This window comes from Castor canadensis, chromosome 3 (assembly GCF_047511655.1).
Source record: "Castor canadensis chromosome 3, mCasCan1.hap1v2, whole genome shotgun sequence".
NCBI classification, from domain to species: domain Eukaryota; kingdom Metazoa; phylum Chordata; class Mammalia; order Rodentia; family Castoridae; genus Castor; species Castor canadensis.
The window spans coordinates 42,302,834-42,325,731 of NC_133388.1; the positions used below are offsets into that span (position 1 = coordinate 42,302,834).

Below are 22,898 nucleotides of genomic sequence, written 5' to 3' on the forward strand. Positions count from 1 at the left end.
TTTGCTATTTTCTCACATGACAGCAATAGTCTTAATAAATAGCCCTCTTTTGAGCACCTGCCACCTAACAGGTTGTGTGATACCCTGCAAGGAGGGCATTCCTGTATTCACAGATGAGAACACAAAGCTCAAAGTGGTAAATAACTGAATAAGTGAGCCAGTTGGGTTGGTAGATGCTTTTTGTACCATATGTATAAACTTCACAGTATCCAGTGAAGCTCTTTTCCATGTTTTAGATTGAGGCTCAGAGAATGCTTTGCTTAAGGTCCCAAGTTAGTAGGGAATGGAGTTAAATTTTGATATTAAATGTAACTACTTGCTGAAGCCCATGACTTTCCCATGGCCTACTCTGCCTCCTTGTGGCCAGTTAGTGAGAACACAGGGAAGGCAAGCCTGGGCATTTGTTTTCCTTCCTGAGGCCCTTGGTTGAACACACATTTTGTTTTGCTCTCTGGCTGCCTTACCAGAGGTTCATCTCACAAACCTAAAGGATTGACTACATACTGCCTATTATTTTGATGATTGTTCAGTTGTAGTTCAGAGCACAGAAGCATACCTCTAATGGGGTCATTTTGTGGTGGACTTCCCCTAAGCTGTCACGACACTGGCTGTTGTTTTAAATTTTTTATCTAAGACATATTAATATGTCAAAGCAGTGAGCGTATGACAATCTAGAGGTTGCACTACAAAGAAAGGGGGGAAAAGTAGAAACCATTACATGACGTACTCACGTGTCTGTATACAAATAGAAAAATTCAGAATAGTATATAGATATTTTGGATATTACACAGAACCTGTAGTGCTTAAACATCTGGATTGTTTACCTTATTTTTCCATTTTCATGAGGCTGTTTGGTATAATGGAAGCCAAAGAACAGGACTCTGTTTCACAGTGAGTATTACCAGGGAAACTTAAATGGTGCTCAGAAGCTTAGACAGGAGAAACAATGTGTTGGTCAGCTCAGGCTGCCATATAAAATAATACTATAGACCCAGTGACTTAAACAACCAAGATTTACTTTCTCACAGTTCTGGGGGCTGGAAGTATGAGATCGGGTTGTCAGCATGAATGTTTCTGGTAAGGTCCTGCTTTCTGGCATGCACACTGCCTTCTTGCTGTGTCCTCACATGACCTTTTCTTGATATGTGCATGCAGATTGTTCATTCTGCTCTTTCCTCTGGAATATTCATTTATCTGATAGGACTTCTCTCAAAGTTTACATTGGATAGAGCCATAGATGCTCCATTTCTGCACCAGTTTATGAACTACTTAGGGATAACAGTAAAGAGCTGAGAACAGAGACTTTGGAATCTGCTATTTTCTACCTCCGTGACTATGAGCTAGAAACTTACCTAGTTAAAAGCCTCAGTTTTCTCATCTGCAAAACAGAAAAAAATGGCACTAACTCTGAGGCTTAAAGGAGATAATATACACAGTGCCTGGCATGTAGTAAATATTCAGTAACGATTACTTTCTCTGTATTTTCAGGGTCTAGTGCATAGTGAATCCCAGCTTTTTTTTTTTTTTTTTTTTTTTGAACCAAGTTGAGTCATGTAAAGGGAAAAGTTTTAATTTCTCTTGTGCTATTAGTGGATGTGGTCTTATACTATTTTTTCCTTTTTCCTAGTCTATATGAATGAAGGAAGCCACTTTTTTCCTTTCCCATATATATATAGTTGCCTTTTTTTAAAAAAAGAGATTTTAAGTTTTGTTTTCGAGGTGTTCCTTTAAATTCATAAAATCCAAGATGAACAATTTAGGCCTAGTAGGTCAAATAAGAAACATTTGGTATCATGGTGAACAGAGAATAGGGGTCTGAGATAGTAAGCAAGTGTAGGTCCAGCAATCATCTCCTGGCTTGTCCTGTCAAAGGAAGGGACTGGAAGTGAGCTCTGGGAGGAGCCTGGGCCCTAGACTTGAGTGTCCAACTTTTGCTGTTTAGCAGCATTGTGACTTTGATGCATTGCACACAGAGCACAGAGGTATGTCGTTATCTGTAAGATGAGGACAGTGGGCCTGCATCTTGGATAGTGATCGGGATGATGCCTCTTGCCTGCAGCGCTGGTTGGGTATCAGCCACAGGCAGTGCTGGGTTGATGTGGCTGTTCTGCAGGGATGCCCCATGGGTGTTCTTGACTATCCATTACTGAACGCCCACCATGTGCTGACTCTGAGGTTGATCTGAAGTGTGGGATGAGAGAGGTGAGCCAGAAAAGGGAGTCTGTCAGATGGGCTAACCTGAGCGGGAAATGGTGTGGTACGTGGAAGTAGGGTAAAGATGTTTGGAGCTTGGGAGCTATGTTGGGGACAATGTGAAATCAGATGAGATGAACAGGCTTAAAGGAGAATATAAATTAATAGGTTAAAAAGATAACTTTTCCTTTCTCAAATTGATGAGTCACTTTGGAACTTCCTGAGAGATTTAAAAACCTGCAAAAAATATAAAATGTGATTAATATTTAATTTGACTTTTATTTGAATGATTTAAAATTGGTCTTTTCAAATATTTTTGTTTGGAAACATTGTAATTTGTTTTATCTTTGTCTTTTTCTTTTCCCAAAGGTGGCAGAAAGGGCACTCTATTATTGGAATAATGAGTACATCATGAGTTTAATAGAAGAAAACTCTAATGTCATCCTTCCCATCATGTTTTCCAGTCTTTATAGGATTTCAAAAGAACATTGGAATCCGTAGGTTTTCAGTTTCCTTCCTTTCTTTCCTTTCCCCCTCTTCTGTCTCATCTTCCTCTCTCTGTCTCCTCTTCCTCTCCTTCTTTGGAGTTTTCTCCCTTCTTCTTTCCTCTTTTGTTTAATATAATGTCTTGAATAGTATGTGCCAGATGCTGTGTTTTTAAAATATCTCTTTCCTTGAGAGGCATCTTGACCTGTGTGTGACAGTAGCAAAGGCGTTTTGGGATGTGCTGGAGCCAAGAGGATACTGATGGAGTGTTGGTGCTCAAATTGAATCTTAAAGGAATTTGGCAGATAGTTGGAATGGGGAAAACCCTTTCAGACAGGGGTCCATACACCACATAAAAGATACAAAACTGTAAAAAGTACCTCAGTTCTGTGACCTGCGAGGTAGGAAGGGTAAAGGCACAAGGTGTTTGGGTGAGGGTGCTGGAATGTGAGGTTAGAAAAGGGAGTGAAGTCCACATGACTCTTCATGAGGTGGGTGACGAGGAAATACTGAAGGGTTAGGAGGAGGGCAATGGTCTGGACAGATTTGTATTTTATAGCAATGTTCATTTCCTACCAATAACTCACTCATTAAACAAATTCTGTAGGAGAAAAGTTTAAAATATTAAAGAAGTTTATCCAGTCCTATGAAAGTTAAAGCATTCTATATTTGAATGGCCTTACAAATCTCTCTATGGAGTTCAAGGAAATTTTATGTGGCTTTAAAGAATTAGTAGATGTAATTCAGTATATCCTAATATGTTTATCTTTAAAATTTTTGCATGTAATTGTAAAATATCAAGTTTCTTGCTTTTCAAACTTGCCAAATTTTATTAATAGAACTTTGAAGAAAGTAGTAAACAGTGAAGTCCCATTATACAGGTAGTTTCTTGAGGACCTAGAGAGTAGCTCCAGGGATGTCTGTAACAGCTCAGTATCCTGTATTTGGTGCTTTTCCATTGCTGTCTTTGTGAAGAAGGTCATTCTGGAGCCTTAATAGAAGAGAATTTAAGTTTTCCTTTTAATAGACACGGGGCAAATTTACATAGTAGGTACACTTTTTAGTAAGTGTTTTAAAAACATCAAACTCCTGGTTTATGTAATAAATGGCTTAATTTTTACCAATGTATTGGAAGCACATTTGTTGCAAAATGGAAGCAATGTTGTATAGTTTTGCACAGGGCAAAGCTATTTAAACTCTAGTCTGAGAATGTCAATCCCTCCCATGCTTATTTTGCCCAAGAGCTTTTTATTCCACTTGATAAAAGTGGCTAAGAGCACCCATCACCAGCTTGCCGGTTACCAGCATTACTGCTGGGTCAGCAAAGGGACTAGGCAGGAGTGGATGGGCTGATACAAGACACAGCTAGAGAAGTAGCTCATTTACATTGCCCGCCTCCAGGGCTTCATATGTATCTTTGAGTATGAATAACTTTAGCATATATGTCATTTATTTCCATGAGAACAGCTTCTGATTTTGAATTATGTATATTATTTTAAAAGCAAAAGCAAAATTTTATGAAAATTTAGGTGTATAAAGTTGATCCTACCACAGGTGCTTTTTTTTTTTTTAAAGGTTGTAGTTGCTTTATTTTTATACTTTTTGTTAGATGTAGTTATCAGGTGGCCATAGGCAAGTCTGTTCTGGTTACAATAAGGGCAAAATTAGATTTTTTTTTTCCTAATTTCTTCAGAAAAATCTCAAACAAAGCATTTAAATCTCCTGATACAGAAATGAACTGTAGGCTATTTCCCTTTGGCCAACCTACAAAGGGATGGAAACAGTTTGCAAAGGAGGAACTCATTCTGACGAAGTTGTGCTTTTGTCTTTACCATTCAGCCTCCTATTATGTAAGACTAACCAACACGCTTCCTTTTCTTGCTTCACAGGGCTATTGTGGCGTTAGTGTACAATGTGTTGAAGGCATTTATGGAAATGAACAGCACCATGTTTGACGAGCTGACAGCCACATACAAGTCAGATCGTCAGCGGTAACTTTTTAAAGCTTTTTGTCTGCCGTGCATTAAAGCTGTTGATTTCTTATTCTTTGCTGAAGTTGCCTAGTTGTACCCTAAATCATAAGCCTCACAATTTTGTTTACATCTTCATTTTTGTGTGCTCATTAGCTTTGTCTTTACCAGTGTGCCACCGAGTAAGAAAGCTTTGTGATGGTGTCATTTTGATAAAGCTTGCTTTCCTCCCTTCCTTTATTTCAGTTCTGCCTCAGGGTTAAGATCCTGGCACCTAACTGGTTGTTCAAGCCCACTTCAGGAGACCACCAGGAGTCGTTCCCATTGGACTAGAATTGGCTCATGTACTTCACTCCAGCAGTGAGATGGATCAGTCCTATTTGTCTGACTCTTGGGCACAAGAACTTACTTTCTATTCTAGGACACCACAAATTCATTACAATTTAAAGGACAGTGAAAGTAATATAGAGGTTGATAGTCTGGTATAGATAAATCTTAAAATGTTTAAGACTATTAACAGAGCAAAACCCAAAGGAACTGGCTACAATAAATGTGATGGTTTACCTTTCTTGATTTTACCTTTATGATTCTTCGATTTTCTTATTTCTTGTCCAATATGTCCAAAACACGTACATGGAGAGAGGTGAGACCACAAAGCCTGTGGTAGTTGAGCCTCTGGTGTGGCTCCAGTCACCTAAATGCAAATGTTGGCATGGTAGATCATAAAACCGTGGACCTTAGAGAATCCTGGGGGTACACACGGTTATGCCCACGAGCTTGCTGAAGCTCCTGCACAAAGCTTTGTGATTTCCTTGCTTCTTTGCTTTGTCTGACTTTGAATGTGTTACTTGTGTTTTACCTATAAAAAGAGCAATGAGGAGAAAGGCCATTGTAGGGATGTGTGTATATACTGGGGTTTGAACTCAGGGCCCTGTGCTTGCTAGGCAGGCACTCTACCACATGAGCCACACTCCTAGCCTGCAGGGATATCTTTTTAAGTTACCAGGGATGTGGTTGATGAGAAATAACTTAACTATAGGCTATGGAAGTAGTTAGCTGTAGACCAAAAGAGGGAGATTTTTTTAAACCACAATATTGGGATAAATATCAATTATGGGATGTTCTGTGCCACATTTGTAGCGTACATATTAGGTTTTAATCCACTATGTTAGCAGTTATTACAAATCACTAAATATATAATAATCCTCCTTACCCCAAACTTAAAATTTTAAAAAAATGTTATATAATAAAAACTTGAAGCTGGAAGACATATTTGAATACCATAATGCAGTATTAAAGAGCGTGTAACATTCAGAACTATAAAAAGCTCATTATTATCCTAGTTGAACAAAGATTGAATCTGTAGAATCCCATCAAGAATTTTGAAGGGGCTGGGAGGGTGACTCGGTGATAGTGTATATCTATTATACATAAGACCCTGTGTGCAATTCCTAGCACTGAATTAAAAAAAAAAAAGACCTTATTTCTAAAATCAATTGGTTCATATTTAATAAACTTCAGCAGTGAAATTGTTTTCTGATCATTTATCATCTAGACTAAATAGACCAGTCAGGAGTAGAAAAAACTGTGATGTTGATCCTGATATTATGGGATATTAAAACAATTTATACAGCTGGTAGAGGTGCTCAAGTGGTAGAGCACCTGCCCAGGAAGTGAAAGGCCCTGAGTTCAAACCCCAGTACCAAACACACACAAAAAATGTTATAGTGAGTAGGCTACTCAATGAGAGAAACTTTTTTATTAAAGCAAGGGAAATACTTTGTTGAATACTTTGTGAATACTTTGTAGAAGGGTTAACTGAATGATGGAAGCATTGGTTTCTCCACAGATAGGAGAATAGGAAAAGAATGCAGAGATTTATTTGGTACTGTCAGAGAAGAACTAAATATGAGATTTTACTTCTGAATGGCAAGAAGCTTATGGTTTCCATTCAGAGCAGATTTTTAAGTATTACAAATCCAAAAATGGTGGGTAGAATAAATATTTAGCACTGTTAGACACCTATGCCAACAATACTGCTACGTAAAATTAAAGTTGGAAGAGTATTGATAGTATCCACAGCATGACAGCAAGCTTAAGTTTTAAAATTCACCACCTATAGGGAGAGAGAAAGTAAGAAGGAGTAAGAGTGACAGTATGTGTATCTGAAATACTTAGAATTTTTAAAGATAAAGTTGTCAGTATGAAAGCTGTATGTTAAGTCATCACAAATTTCATCTGAAGGAAAGCCCTGCAGGACAAACTGCATTGAATACAATAAGACTCATGATAAAAACATGAGTAGTTTGCTTCAGTAATAAGATGATGAGTGTTAAGATAATTCAACACTTAATTTAAACTGTAAGTTAAGGCAACATGCACCTGACATGTTGAGCTGATTTTCAGTTGAATAAAGTTCCTAAGCCCTTGCTTACCATCCCCTTCTCCACCCCAATAAAAAGGTCAGATATATTAAAACTCAACAGATCTTAGAGAAGTGAGTCATATGCAGTCAAATCAGTGTGCTCATGGAACAGTTATTTAGACTAACATCTCCAAACTGTAGAGGTAAACAAAAAGCAACAATTTGCCTAACATTGAAAAATTTGGAATCCGTGATGATTAGAGGATTATGTAATCTTGCCTCTTACTGCCCTGTAAAGACAGTTTTTCTGGATTAAAGTTACCACATTGGTAAATGTTTGAAAACTATTATGACCATTGAAATTCCTGTTGTGCAGATTACATTTAAGAGAGCTAACTATGGGAAATAAGGCCTAAGTTGCCAAAATAAGAATTATGGAATGAAGGTATTAATTGCCATATTGTGTAATTCAACATTCCTGCAAGACTAATGGACTGAGAATATAAAATTACTTACATTTGGGGTGGGTCAGAGTAGAAAGATTAATTTCTATTACTGTAGATGTTAAGACTTTTCAAAAAATATTGATGATTGATATAAAAGGTATGAGACATTGGAATTACATACAAATTTCACTTAACCAATGTAGATTTTGCTGAGGAAAAATTACACTGTGGCTGAAGTTGAATCTTTACTAAGTGAGGTATTACAGGGACCAGTGCCCCCATGCCTGAACTGGGAAAGCCCTGTGTTCAGGAATTACTTGAATTCCTGTTTTATCATGTTATCTGGGCTTGCTTTTTAAGTGGGTCATTATAACATGAGGGATAGTGCAGTGAAATATTTCTAGTAAATGTGAATTAGTGCAGTGAATTATTTTAAATATGAATTTATTTAATTTATAATATAGTCATATTCTTTAATTATATACTTCCCACTTGGTTAATATTAAAACATCCTTTTTTTAATACAGAAATTTCAAAATGTTTTCTGCAAAATAAAATTAGTTGACCCTATAATAATGCTAATGTTATCTAATAATGCTAATAAAAACAAAATTCCATCCAGACCATTAATTAAAACTGAAATCACAAGTTTTCAGAAGCTGCCAGAGAGTTTCAGTATACATGGTGTAGGAAAAACAGATCTGAATGTAGGAGAAAGATGTATTTTCTTAACTTTGTATCAATGTTATTTCTAGCATCCTTTTTGAGAGTTTATTTGGAGATAAAGAGAAAATTAAGTTCAATAAGGCCCCAAGTAAAATCACAAAGTGTCCTTGGTTTGGGAACTAATACATATAAATCATCCCCATTTTTATTTCTCAGTAATCTTGAAGTCAGTTTTCTGTATTAAGCTAAGTATAAAGGAATATTAATTTGAAATCTTAAAATAGTCTTGTCTTCTTCTCAGTTCATTAATACTGTTTCATACCTATATTAAGTGACAAAAAAAGAAACTCAAAAGGGAGAAAAAGAAGACCCCAAAGGCTCAGTGCCAAACTTCTAAAACATACACAGGGAAAAGTATGTCAGGGGTCAGTTATTATTGGATAGTCTCTCTCAACCTTCTTGGTTGCTTACATTGTTTTCTTTTTCTTCCTCAGTGAGAAGAAGAAGGAAAAAGAGCGTGAAGAATTATGGAAAAAATTGGAGGATCTGGAATTAAAGAGAGGTCTTAGACGTGATGGGATAATTCCAACTTAACAAAACTGCAGCAGCAACATTACTAACCTGTGGAGTCACACATTTATGTAGTAGAAGATGGAGCAACAGTTTTCTGTATTGTGCAACTTTACAGTAGATTTCACATTTGTTTCATTATTACAACAGCACTGTATATACCTGTCTCTAAGTAAAGGAAAAAAATAAGGACTTCAATCCAAAGTTTGGACAGTAGATGGACTTCTCAGAACTTTGCAAACATAATCATTGTTCTAACCCTCTTTAAAACAAAGAAAAAAAGCAGTCTTCAAAGATCTGTTGATGAAATTGCTATGTTAAAATTCCATTATCAGGAGTTCCTTATTTATCACTAGCAGAGAATATGATACAATTTTCAAATGTGAACAATCTTAAATTTAGCTTGTCTTTCTGCTAAGCTGTTAAATGTATTTATAGTAAAGGAAGAAAAAAAAGACTGTCATTTCCTTATAAGTTTGTATAACATCCTCCTCTGGATAACTTGGCTGTAATTTGACATCTTTTCCTTTTGCACATCTTCATGAGTTGAATGTCCACATGGAAAGGGGCCATGAATTACAAAGGCCACTTGTGAGCGTTTTGTCTACTGGGGTGAATATCTTTCCAGGAACCAGGTAGTCCTGGTGAAAAGAGAAGAGGTGATAAACATAGTAGGGAATGGAATTTTGGATTCATGCATGAATTTATGGTGAATCCAAATCAATGTCTTGAATCCTTTGAAAACAGGCACTGGACCATCACACGCTTTAGTGCCTGACCAGTATTAGTTGCATTCATCATTGAACATACATACCAGAGACAGTTTAGAAATGTCAGGAAAAACATCCTTTTGGACCATAAGAAATAAGAAAAACACTAAACAGTACAACCATGAAATTGATTGCCAGGATAGTGAATCTAATTGGGAAAAGAGTTGAGCAAACAGCTTGGACTGTTTGGAGTTGTTGCCTTACTTTTTAATATGTATTTATAAAGTATTCCAGCAAAAGAGGATGTAGCCTCTGGGAAAAAACCAAACATGTTACAGTGTTTTTTGTAGATTCTTGTTCTATATCTCATCACAGTGCCAGCTAGCCCCGTTTTTAGCCGGAAAGGATTCAGGATAAAACTATGCACCCTGAATGGGATGCATATTCCTAACTACTGTATTTGTTACCAAAAGAGGTTCTACAGATGCTACTGAAAAAACCTGCAAACTCCTAATGTCCTGAGTATTAATAATAAAGTTGAAAAATGCTTTTCTATAAAAGGTGCATCATGACCAAATTGTTTAAGAAAAAACAGAAACAAACGAAATGTAGGTCTGTATTATAGATGTATCTTCTTGCTTTCTGCTTTGTATTAAAAGCAGAATCATACATCTTGGGTAGTAAATTGCTGATAACACTGTGTGCAGTATGTAAGTACCCAGTGTGGCTTCATTGTTACGTACTGAAAGATGTGTGTTTTGGGGATTTGTTTCCAGGATGCATTGGCTTGTGACGGACATGGCAGCAGTGAGTTGATAATCCTAAACCATCACTTCCAGCAGTGTTCATGGTGTGAAGCTGATTCTGTGTTCATATGTTGAGTTGTGATCCTAGCAAACATATGAACTGTCGTTGCTCCTAATAGAAATACAGTCTAAATACGGGCTTGTATATTTTCTTCCATCCATTTAACAATTAAGTAGAGTGTACAGTTCTGTTTCCAAGGAAGGGGGGGCAGGGGGCGGGAAAGACACTGACCTTTTTCCCCTATGAAGTGTTTACAGATTATCAGGTCACAGTGTGTGTGCACGTAAAAGTCAGCTAATTATGGATGCTGTCATTTAGGTAACTGTTAAAAAACAAACCCACAAAACTTGGTATCGTTAATTCCCCAAAACAGATAACACTATAAAAGTCATATGCAACACCAAACACAACGTGGTTTAATTGGATTTATAGATTATTATTTTTTTAAATACATTAATAAGGATTCATTGTAATGTTAGCAGAGCCTGCCAAAAATGAAACAATTTACTTTAAAAGTGCTGGAGCAAAGTTCAAATACTAATGATAAATAAATTTGTAACAGATGTTCTCTTTAGCCCTTTTGATTTTAGCTCCTTAGTTTTAACTCTGCATTGCATTTATTTTTGATAGCATAAATTTTTGCTTGCTATTAATCCATCTTTCTTAGCTAGAATACATTAAAGTCACAGGTTTATGAAGAATCTCTGCCTGTTGAAATGAAATGCAGTCATTTGAAATGAGAAAGGCCAGGTCCCTTTTGGCACCTTACTCTGTCTTGGAGTTAAGGTGAAAACAGCACAGATATCCTTGACGTCAGTTTTCTATGTTGCTCATTCCAAACTGAGAAGAATGAAGCCAAGTTTTAGACATAATTAAAGAAGCAATTAGAGCTATCTGTCTTAAGATTCATAGGCAACTTCTGAGAAGAAACACTGTCTTTTTTTTTTTTTAAACTGAAAGTGACAATGTGACATTTGTCATGTTGTGTGTGGTGACGCGGAGTAACTGAGGTAATCTGTTGCACTATGTGACATGTAAGGACATACTTGCTGCATTTGCAGCAGCCCTCTCTCTTTGTCCCTTCTGCACAATTCTGCTGTTGCCGCAACTTGAGTTAATTGTGACAGATGCATCTTTGTGTTATATTTTGTTTGCTTCATAGTTTCCAGAACTATATATAAATATATTTTTAAATAGCAAATATTGTAGTTAGTGAGTGATGATCGCTTCAGCCTGATCCCTACCATATTGGTTTCAGGGATAGGAGTAAGAGTTGTCCTTGGAAGAAAAAACTACACACAACCCCGTGGTTTAGGGTGATGCTGAGGCCTTAGACTGTGGGCCTAGAACAACCACGCAAGCGAAGTACCCGTCTCCTTTGAATCAAGCATGCATTCCTTTTTCTCATTGTGCAAGTGTCTTCAGGTGTTTGCCTTCAGTGTTTAGTTTTTGTCCTTTTCAATTTATCATATTTTGCTCTCCCTAACATCTGACTGTTTTTTATAAAATAAAAGAAAAAATGAAAAGTAAGAAATAAATAATACCTTCGATGCCGCTGGAGCCTCACAAGCAGGGTTGTGCTCCTTCGTCTTGGGCTTGTTTGCCTAGTGGAAGGATTTAATTTATTTTGTACCTCCTATATGTGGGGCATTCCGGGATGCAGAGCTAGGAGCTGCTGGTAATTGCACCTGCTATACCTAAATGTATAGCCCTAGGCTCAAAGGAAAGGAATTTAAAAAGTATATTTAGAGCTTTCAAAGCTTTTTTATTTTTTTGTGGGATTGGGGGGTGGGAAAGGGATATGTGGATGTTAGGATGTTATTGGCATTTTTAAGTGTTCCAGGTTTTTTTCTTTTTTCTTTTTTCCAGTTTTATTTTTTTCCCTTTAATTGGATGCACTGGCCTGGCCCAGGAAATGAAGAGATTCTCTCTTTTGATGCTGTTACCAATGTTACCACAAAGTGACAAGTCACCTGTAGCAAAAAAGGTGGCACCAAACATGATCAATGAGATTTATTTGCACATGGATATTTTTATTTTTGTATTCTGGCTCAGCTGCTTCTCTGAGTGGAGTTAAGGAACGAGCCATAAACAATTTTTGTAATTGGTATATTGGCAATGCATTTTATATTTCTCTATTTAATTTTTAAAATCTGAAAGAAGGATTGTGCATCTTGAGAGAAAGTTGAGCAAACTTTGATCTAGCAGAATGTTAATTTGTGCTGCTTCCTGTGCACGATAGCAGCAATAGTATCTTTCTTGGAAATGAACATCCCATTATTATGATGTCTATGAATATAGGTTTCCTTTTCTTCTTCTCTTCTTCCCTCCTTTCCCCTTTCTCTCCCCCCTTCCCTTCTATTTCTTTTCTTTCTCAGCCCCTCCCTCCATTACTTTTTTTTGAAATCATTCACTGTAAATAAGTTGTAATCCAAACCTCATGTATTAATGGGGAACTTTCAAATATAAATATTATCAATACATTTTCTGGTTGTTGTCTGCTTTTTGATTGAGTATAACGAGAATGACATGTGCATTGCTTTTGGTTGGAGGACTTTGCTTCAGCTTTATAACTCTCGGTATTTTAGTATTTCATTGTTTTAGCAGGAGAGGGCAGCAAAAGTTCATTTTCCCTGTTAGTAATGCTGTGGTTCTTGATTGGCTTAAACTTAAACTTAGCTGTGAGTGTGTCTGTGTGTTTTTTAAACAGCATCTGTTTGTGGGTAGAGGAAAAAAACCATTTTTTGATATGAAAATTATAGACTGGTTCAACCAGAGTGAAGACTTCTGATCCACATCAAAGTGAAAATGCTACAAAACCATCTTCCAGCTCTGGCTAAAACATGCTACTTCCCTTACAAAACAACAGAATGCAAGCTGAGTCTTAAGCACTTGGAATTTTAAATGTTCTTCTTTGGAAATGATTTACTCTCTTCAAAGTGGTAACAGAAACAAAAGTGAAGGTGCTCCCCAAAAGAAATGTAACCTTCCCTTTCACGGATGTGTGAGAGGTTCTGTACTGTGGGTGCGTCGTAATAAAGCAGCGGTGAAGTTTTCAGGTGCCTCACTTTGTCTTTGTTTCTGACCTTTGTGGCCTTTAGCAGTCATACAAATAACAGATTTCATTAGCTTAGCCTTGCGGCAGTGGGGTTGGTGCACTCAGGCTTTCGTTACGAGACAACCGGTTTATGACTTAGGGCATAATATTGGGGAGTCGCCCAGTGTCTTGCTGTGTAACAGACTGCTGTAAAAGTTAGTGGCTTCAGACCACAACAGTGATTTACTCAGTTTTCCAGTCTATAGTTTGGAACAGGTTTGGCAAGAATATCCTCAAGTGTCCCCTGGGGTATCTAAAGTGGGGCAGAAAGTTCAGTTCAGCTCACCTGCATGGCTGGCAAGTTAGTGGTGGCCCTTGGCTTGGAGTTCAGCCAGGGGCCTCAGTTCCTCCATGTTGAATTAAATTGCTTATGTTTTGTATTTAATCTGAGTTAAGCAGGCAAAGCTCTTTATAGTTTGAGCATAACCATTTTTGGCAACTTAGAAATGTATAACAAAAACATTTAGAGTTCAAAAAGACTTAAGAGGCATTTTCAGTAGAGTGTTTAATCCTTTGCATTATATTGCCTTCTGCCTATAAATAGATAGTTACCAAAGCGAAGGCAAGGAATGTATAGCTCAATTCCTGTTTCACAGCTTTTTATAACGTGTCCTGCAGGTGCCTTAAATTGGTTACACTTATTTAGCAGATTACAGGGTCACTAAGGGAAAATAAAATTTGAATTTTTTGAGTATGGTATATATTCATTATCTAATACACATTCTTGAAAAGGATCTTTTTTGAGCGTATAATCTTAAGAAACCTTTTTCTCCTCCCCACTTCTCATTCCAAGCCAAAAAAATAATTATTTTTTTGTTTTGCGCCAAGCTTGACAATTTTAGCTTCTGTGTTTAAGTCTGTGATTCACCTTGAATCATTTCCTTGTATGTAGGCTGTCATGTAGGAATCTAGATCCATTTTTTTCTCATATGTTATTACAGCACTAGTTGTTGAAAAGTCTCCTCCAAACATTGCTTGAGTGCCTTTGTCAAAAAGGTACCATAAAATTGTGAATTTACATCTGGTTCCTTATTCTGTTCCAGTGGTTGATTTGTTGATTCTTATGCCAGAACCAGCCATGGTTGCTGCAGTTTTACGATGGTCTTCAATCAAGCTGTCTATGTCCTTCAGTTTTGTATTTCTTTTTTCAAGTTTGCTCTCATTAGCCTTGGGCTTTGCATTTCTACATAAAGTTTGGAAGCACCATCCAGCTTCCATAAAAAACAAATGCTGTGGGATTGTGATTGGATAACACTGACTCTGTAATTTTGGGGAGAATTTACATTTTGTTATATCTGAGTTTTATGTTCTGCTATGGTTTGAATGTGTCTCTGCAAAAGCATGTGTTGGAAACTTGATCCCCAACACTGTTGGGAGGTGGCGCCTAGTGAGGTGATTAGGCCTTGATGGCTTTGCACACTCGTGGCTGGGTTAGTGCTGTGGTGGTAGGATTAAAATCATTATTAAAGGGCAAGCTTGTTCCTTTGTCTTTCTCTCTCGCCCAGTCTCTTACTCTCTTACCTTCCACCATGGGATGATCTGGTGTCCTCGCCAGATGCCAGACACCTTGAAATTGGACTTCCTGTCCTCCAGAACTGTGAGAAATAAATTTATTTTCTTCATAAATTATGTATTATTTGCTGTTCTTATACAGCTTGTTTACATTAGCTAACATTCTTAAGCCCTGTTAATATTAGTTCAATTAATGGTCTTAAAGACTGTAGGATTTTTTTTTTCTTTTTTTTTGCTGCTGTTAGTACTGGGGATTAAACTCAGGGCCTCCTGATTGCTAGACAGGTAAGTTAGCACTTGAGCCGTTCTGCCAGCCCTCAGATTTTTTTTAATGTAAACAGTCATGTTCTACAAATAGAAAATTGCACTTCTTTATTTCTGATCTTACATTTCTATTGTTTTTATTTCTTTTTTTTTTCCTTTCCTTATTATAATGGTTAGGTCTTCCAATACACTATTGAGTAGATGTGGTAAAAATGGGCTCCTTGCCTTATTCCTGATCTTAGATGGAAAATGTTCAGTATTTCTCCATCAAATAGAATGTTAGGGTAGGTTTTTATAGATTCCTTTTTTATCATATTGATGAAGCTCCCATGTATTTCTGGGTTGCTGAGAATTTTATCATAAATAACATGATGCTGGTTAAATGCTTTTTCTGCATATATTGAAGTGACATTGTCTCCTTTATTAATGTGATGAATTACATTGAATTTCTGGGATAAACACTAAATGTATGTGTACTTTGTTAGGTTTATGTGTGTGTATGGGTGTGTCTGTGCAGCAGTGAGCTGCTTAAGTTTCTAAATTTACATCTTTTTTTTTAAACCAAATTTGGTAAATTTCTAGCCACTATTCCTTCAGATATATTTTTCTGCCCCATTCTTTCTGTGTTCTTCCATGACAGTGATTACATAGATTGCAGATGCACTCTTGATCTTTTTTTAAACAGATGAAATTCACATAATAAGCCACCATTTTAACTTGTACAGTTCAGTAGCATTTAGTATCATCACAATACTGTGAAACCATCATTTCTGTCTAGTTACAAAATATTTTTTTTTTACCATCCCAAAAGGAAACCCAATGCTCATTAAGCAGTCATTCTGTATCCTTCCCTTAGCCCCTGGCAACCACTAATCTGCTTTATGTCTCTATAGATTCACCTGTTCTGGGTATTTCATATGAATGGACTCATGTATTACATGGCCTTTGTCTGGCTTCTTTCGCTTAGCGTGATGTCTAGAAGATTCCTCTACATTGTAGTAATACCTTGATATTCAATACTTCCCTCCTGTTTTTGGTTGACTAATGTTCCATTGTATCACATTGTCTGTCCCTTCATCAGTTGATGGACATTTGGATGGTTATACTTTTTGACTCTTTGGAATGTTGTGACTGTGAACATCTGTGTACAAGTTTTTGTTTGGATATATGACTTCAGTTATGTTGGTTGTATACCTGGGAGTGAATTGCCAGTGTTTTCCAAACTGGTCTCACTGTTTTTACATTCTTGGCAGCAATGTAAGAGAGTTGAATTTCTTTACAGCCTCTCCAACACATTTTATTGTCCCTCTTTTTAATCAGCCATCAAGGAGTGGTATCTTGTTTGATTTGCATTCCTGTAATGATTAGGAATTGTACCTTTCATGTGTTTACTAGCCATTTGTGTACCTTCTTTGGGATATGTCTATCCAAAAATAACATCCATTGTCCATTTTAAATAGAGTCATCTTTTCCTTGTTGAGATTTGATAGCTCAGTATGTATTGTGAATGCCAGGCTTTTAAAGATACGGTTTGCACATATTTCTTCCCATTCTGTGGGTCAGCTTTTCATTTTCTTGGTGGTATCCTTTAAAGCACAAGTGTTTTTTATTTTGATGAAGTCTAACTTACTTTTTTACTTGTTGGTCATGCTTTTCATGTCATAACTAAAAAACTATCATCTAGTCTAGGGTTATGAAGGTTTATTATGTTTTCTTCTAATGTTTATAGTTTAGCTCTTGCTGTTAGGTTGATTATCCATTTGGAGTTAATTTAAGTATATGATGGTCAGATAGGGGGTCAGCTTTATTCTTTTGCATGTAGATATCCAGTTGTCCTAGCACCACTGGTCAAAAAGACTACTCTTTCCACATGAAATGTCTTGGTATCCTTACTGAAAATCAATTGATGATAAAATTGAGGGCTTATTTTTAGACTCAGTTCTATTCTGTTGGCCAGTATGTCTATCCCTTGTCAGTATCACACTTACTCCATTAATGTAGCTTTATACTAAGTTTTGAAATGGAGAAATGTGAGTCCTTCCATTTTGTGTTGCCCACCACCATCAATTGTTTCTGCTTCTCTGGGTCTCCCTCCCTCCCTTTCTCCCTCCTTCCCTCCCTCCCTTTCTGTCTCCCACCCTCCCTCTTTCTTTTCTTTTTTGGGAGACAGGGTCTCACATTGTAGCCCAGACTGGCTTGGAATTTGTGACTCTCCTGCCTAAACCTCCTGAGGGCTTGGATTACAGGCCCATGCCACCATTCCCAGCCCTTGTTTTTTTCATATAAATTTTAGTATAAACTCAATTTCTGGAAAAACAAAGCAGCTGGAATTTTTTACAGCAACTGAGTTGAGTCTGTAGTGCCCACTGTCATTTGGTCTAAGACTTAGCTCATGGGTCTCATGAATGCATAGATGTGATGTTTCTAGGATTCTGTGATTAAGACTGCAAATGATACCTGATACAGTTGTATGAGCTACAATACTGTTAACTATCTCACCAGTCTTTTCACTGATGTCTTTCTCTTCCAGAATCCATCCAACTCCATATCACACTTTACCATTAGGTTTTCTTCGTTTTTTCCAATCTGGAACAGTTCTTCAGTCTTACTGTTCTCAAGGGACACTGAACTTTTCTGGCCAAGTGGTTTTTAGAAAGTCCCTCAAATTGGGCTTTTCTGCTGTTTTCTCATGATTAGATTGAAGCTATGCATGATTTGGAAGGATGTTTTGGAGGTAATTGCATGGTACTTCTGTCACTATGTGGTACTGGCCTTGGTAGCCATCATTTGACTAAAGTTCTGTCTATGAGACGTTTCCCTATAAAGCTACTGTTCTTCCTTTTATAATTACTAAATACTCTGAGAGTGTGTAGATGTCTGTTTCTGCTTAAACTTTTGTCCACTGGTTAGTACAGTGCTCTAATGATGATTTCTGATTTCTTGCATTCCTAATAAGTTTATTAATTGAAGTTTTCCATTAAGAAAGAGTAGTTGCTTCTTCCTTATTTACTTATATCTCTGCGGACTCCTGGATATTTATTTTTTCCTTGGGTTATAATACAATACTAGCATTTCTTTGCACACCTCCTTGCCTTTCTTTCTTACCACAAAATGCTTCAGGCTCATCTTGTATTTTCTCTGCCCACACCCCAGGATTAACCAGTTCTGTAATGCGTCCTGCTTTCTTTGGCTAGAGAATGGTATTTAGAAACCAAGATTTGGATGGTAGATGAGTTCATTGCAGCTGTTTCTATCCCTTCCAACAGATATCTCTAGGTCACACATATTCTAACTCATACATATGCACATCCATATTTCTATATCTCATAATTAAAAAAAAAAGTGCATATTGATACCTCCAACTCTAACCCAGCACCACAGGGTCCATTCAGTCTCTTTTCTGATTTGAAATTCCTTTCTCTTAACAGTGAAAAGATCTGGTAACATAATCTGTAATTTATTTGTTCAACTTTAGTATACAAATCAAGTAGGTTCTTAACCAGTACCTACACAAGAAACAGGCTTACCTTCTAAGCATCAGGGTTTGTGTATGCTTCATCTTTCGCTCCCCAGTCTTCATTTAAATCACTGTGTCCCATAGCAGTTCTGGTCAGCTCCTTTCTTTCCATCCCCTTCAGTATGGTTACAGCTTCATTCATAATTTGATTTTATATCATAGTCTGCTTTCTATCTTTCCTCTCACATCCTGCTTGATATTTTTAAATAGTACAATTCATTTTCTGTGTGTGCTGGAGAGCCCTATGGTTCTGAAAAATGTATAGGATCTGGTGTCTCCCATCACAATTCCATGTTGAAGAGTTCATTACCCCTCCCCACCAAAAAACCCTTACCTCCTGCCCCTCCTTACAAACAATCCCTCTTGCCAACTCCAAGCCATGAAGATTCATCCCTGGAGCTGTAGGAATCTAAGGTTTGTTCTTTTCTTGCTGAATAGTATTCCATTGTCTACTTGCCAATTAAGAGACATCTGGATTTTCCCCAAGTTTTGGTAATTCTGAGTAAAGCTATTATAAACATTTGCACGTGATCTTTATGTGAAAACAAGTTGTGTTTTTAACTCTTTGGTAGATACCTAGGAGTGTCAGAAGCAGATTTATCCACCCACTGGGTGCCCATCAAAATAAATGAAAAGATCTTCATGGGTGCATGTCTCTGAAGTATTCCATGACATAAAGAATAAAAGGTAGACATTCAGAAAACTTCAGTGGGCTAAAAACATCATATTTAAAGGATCAAGAATCAGAATGACATTTTAAAAAGTAACACTGAGTAAAAAAATGATGGGGCTAGGTGTGGTGTCTCACTGCTGTAATCCAAGCTACTCTACAGGTGGGAATTGGGAGGATTATGGTTTGAGGCCAGCCTGGGGGAGGCAGGGGATTTAATAAGATCCCATTTTAATCAATAAGCTGGGCATGGTGGTACATACCTGTGATTCCCTACTACACGAGAGGCATAGTAGGAGGATTGTGATTTGAGACTGGTTCCAGGCAAAAACTCAAGACTCTACATGACAAATTGTTAAATCAAAAAGTCTGACACCTGATTGTGGCTCAAGTGGTAGAGCATGTGCCTAGCAATGTGACCCTCATCTCAAAACCTCAGTACCAAACAAAGAAACAAAAAATCTCACAATACAAAAAGATGGAATGATGGCTTTAAAATGTTAAGTGATTTTTAACCTAGAATTCCATATGTAGCAACATGACAGTTGCGAAGGTAGAGTTTTAGATATGTGAGTATTCAGAAGTTTCACTTCTCATGCCTTTCACTTAGGTTCAAGACTACTTAAGGATATAGTCCAGCAAAACAAAACCAAGAACGAAGAAGACGTAGGATCCAGGAAACAGTGATTCCTCTAAGGAAAGTGAATAGTTGTATAGCCAGCCTAGAGAGTAATCAGCCCAGAGTGGAGCAAGAGGAGAGGAACTTAGTAGAAAACCCTAGGTCACACTGGGAAGTGATTAATGAAAATGTAGATGGCAGAAAGGTGGGAGAAAAGGATAGGTAACTAGAAACTCCTAGAGAAAGAACAGCTCTCTATAAGAGAGGAAATGTAAATAATGTATTACTGGACCAATAGGATATTAACATAGTCACATTATCACAAACACTGTTTACCATTTTAATTAAAATAGATGATGCCACTATGTTAGGGTGGGAAAGGGGAGGTATAAGAGGTACAAGAGAGCTAAATTAATGTCTGTAGCGTTGCTAAACCAAGAAATAGCAGTATAAGAAAATTGGAAATTTGAGAGTAATTGCTGACAGCTTTAAGAAGTTAAATTTAGTTAAAAGTAGTAAGAAGGAGAAAGGCAAGAAGGACCATGTAAAGGAGACATATTGTCTTTTACTGACATCTCAATGCCTGAAAAATAGGTCAAATAAATGGTATGCGTTCTTTTTTGCAAAAGCTCAATGTAGCAGACCTGAGACAACCTCCACAGCGGGTTGAGACGTGTCTCATTTTAAAAGGGGCTCTCTGAGGCCAGTCCACATACAAGGATTAAAGCCCACCCAGGTCAAGCATTAGGCAGTATGGATCAGGCTGAACCACCTCCCCACCCAGATATGTAGCTCAAAACTCTTGAGCTTTTGAAAATGCAGGGGTTGGGAATTGGCCTGTGTCACTGTGTTTATTGTATCCTAGATTCAAAGAAACCTGGCACAAATAGTGCCCTAGCTTGCCTGAATGAGGAAATGCACAGATCAGAGGTGTTAATGAGTTAGGCACTTACAGGCTGTTTCATGGACACAAAGGGGAGTTATCACATTCTGCATTGCACTTCAGCACCTGCAGCTTCTCAGATAATAGCCATTCCCAGGCTGAGCCGTCTCAAGTGTCAGGGGATGATAGGGAACAAACAGCTTGGGGAATCTGTGAGAACACCTGGACTGTCTCTTTAGAGACCGCAGAACTGGCTGGCTGGGAAGGGGCCACATGAAGGGCCTGAGAGGAGGCAGGCAGGACAGGAATTGGAGCCTTATTGCTTCCTGAGGGCCAAAGGTCTCTGGACATCCTTGTAGGGTCTGTAGTCTCAAACATACACACCCTCGTACTGAAATTGAGGAATTGTCACAGTCTGTATATCCATAAACACTACAGGAACAATTGAGCTAAATTCCAGCAGGTGGAGGAGGGAAGCGGATGCCGGGAGAATCATTTTAAAGGCTCACGTGTACAAAGCACATCAGTTAGGGAGGCTTTTTTTCATTAGGAAAGCACACATCCTTTTATTTTTATGTTCATTGAAGTGTATTTTCCCACAGAAATGTTCAGGTGTCGTACATGAACAGCTCGCTGATTTCTGACTGTTTTCCTTTTAAAGCTAAAGCAAGAAACCAAAGTGAGAAAAAGAGAAGTTGGGAGAGATTGCGTCTGCCATCATCTAGTGACCAGAGACCGTGATGCTCCAGTGTGTGGTTGATGACACATAAGGGAGCATCTCCCTGGAATCGACTCCAAGAAGGACCAGTGGGGGTTTCCTCAGATGTGACCCCCGATGGGGCTGCTTACAGTACAGGACATCCCACCCAACTGTGTGATTGCTCCCAGCAACACCTGGGAAGGCAGTCTCCCAGGCCTTCAGGTTCATCCATAAAAGATAGAAGTAGGAGCAATTGAGGGAATAAATACAAAGACTTTCCTATGGTTTTTACCAGGAAACTCATGGTTTATTTCCATCCCATGATTCATCTCTGATTCAGAGAAGTGTTGTGAATATGATAGACCATTTCACTTCCCTTCCTATGGCGTTCCCATGACTACCAGATATCCAAAGAGTAGAAACTAGACTCTCAGCCATAGTTACCTGTCACTATCTAACTCTTCAGCTTTCCTCCTGCTTCTCCTCTCCCTTACTCACCTATCCTAATCCCACTTGGCCACCATGCTGTGTTTTGGCCATGCCTCAGGTCCTTTGCACTTGCTGTTTCTCCTGCCATAGGCATCTTGTGTGGTTGACGTCCCATCTTTCAGTTCTTGGCTTAGGTGTTGTCCCTCCTATGGACTTCCCTGACTGGTCTACCTAATATAGAATCCTTTCTTCTTCATCAATGCCACCTTACAGTCCTCTTTATTTACTGGATAGCTCATCACAACTTGAAAGTATCTTTTATTTGTTTTGTTTTTTTTTTTACTGGAAAACCAGTCCTCTGGCCTCAATGCCAATTCACAAATAATGAGAACAGAGTTTATTGAGGAAAAGGAAATAAAGCTTATTATTCATCAGATAAAGAGAAGGGCAAGGAAAGTCAACATCTCAAAGTTATCCCACTTCTGTCAGGGGAATTCAGGGCCTCAGCTTGACTACGAGACAAAATGCGTGTCCCAGAATGGCTGCTGGCCTTTCTGCCCCACATCTCTGAAGCTGTATGTCATGGCTGACAGGTTCCCTTCTCTAGTGGTCAGAAAGAGAGAAGAGATGGAAGCCAGCCTGATTTAATTGAAGAGAAAAGGGAGTTAACCTTGGGCTCTCCAGCATGTAGACAAAGAGGGAAAAAGGGTCAGTTTGATTAACAAGTAGTGTTAAACTGGGCAGCATGCAAGCTGTCTACACCAAAAGTTTTTCTCTTTTGTAGTCCTGGTTACATTTTCCCAGTGTCAATTTGTTCCTTCCATCTCTATGGAAAAGAGGTGTCACATTGTTTCCTGCCTTCAGTTAATTCGTGGGCCAAAGGAAGGAGTCAGTGCTGCTCCGCAAAAGCAGCTTTTAAGCCCCATTACATGTTCACTTGCCTCTTGCCTCCCTCCCCTAATGGAGGATAGAGGAGAATGTCAGCTGTCAGGCA

The 22,898-nt window shown here is 38.0% G+C and overlaps 1 protein-coding gene across 3 annotated transcripts in view; it reads left to right on the forward strand.

The window, feature by feature from the left end:
• Ppp2r5e (protein phosphatase 2 regulatory subunit B'epsilon) overlaps nucleotides 1-13,275 on the forward strand; it is a 141,223-nt gene extending 127,948 nt beyond the window's left edge. For 2 of the 3 annotated variants that reach the window (XM_074067828.1, XM_074067829.1), the window contains exons 12-14: nucleotides 2,563-2,690; nucleotides 4,569-4,670; nucleotides 8,621-13,275. In XM_074067828.1, the coding sequence (XP_073923929.1) occupies nucleotides 2,563-2,690; nucleotides 4,569-4,670; nucleotides 8,621-8,720 (330 nt within the window). In that variant the 3' untranslated portion in view covers nucleotides 8,721-13,275. The remainder of the gene's footprint in view (nucleotides 1-2,562; nucleotides 2,691-4,568; nucleotides 4,671-8,620) is intronic. The other variant, XM_074067830.1, reaches the window with a different exon arrangement.
• The last annotated feature ends 9,623 nt before the right edge of the window (nucleotides 13,276-22,898 follow it).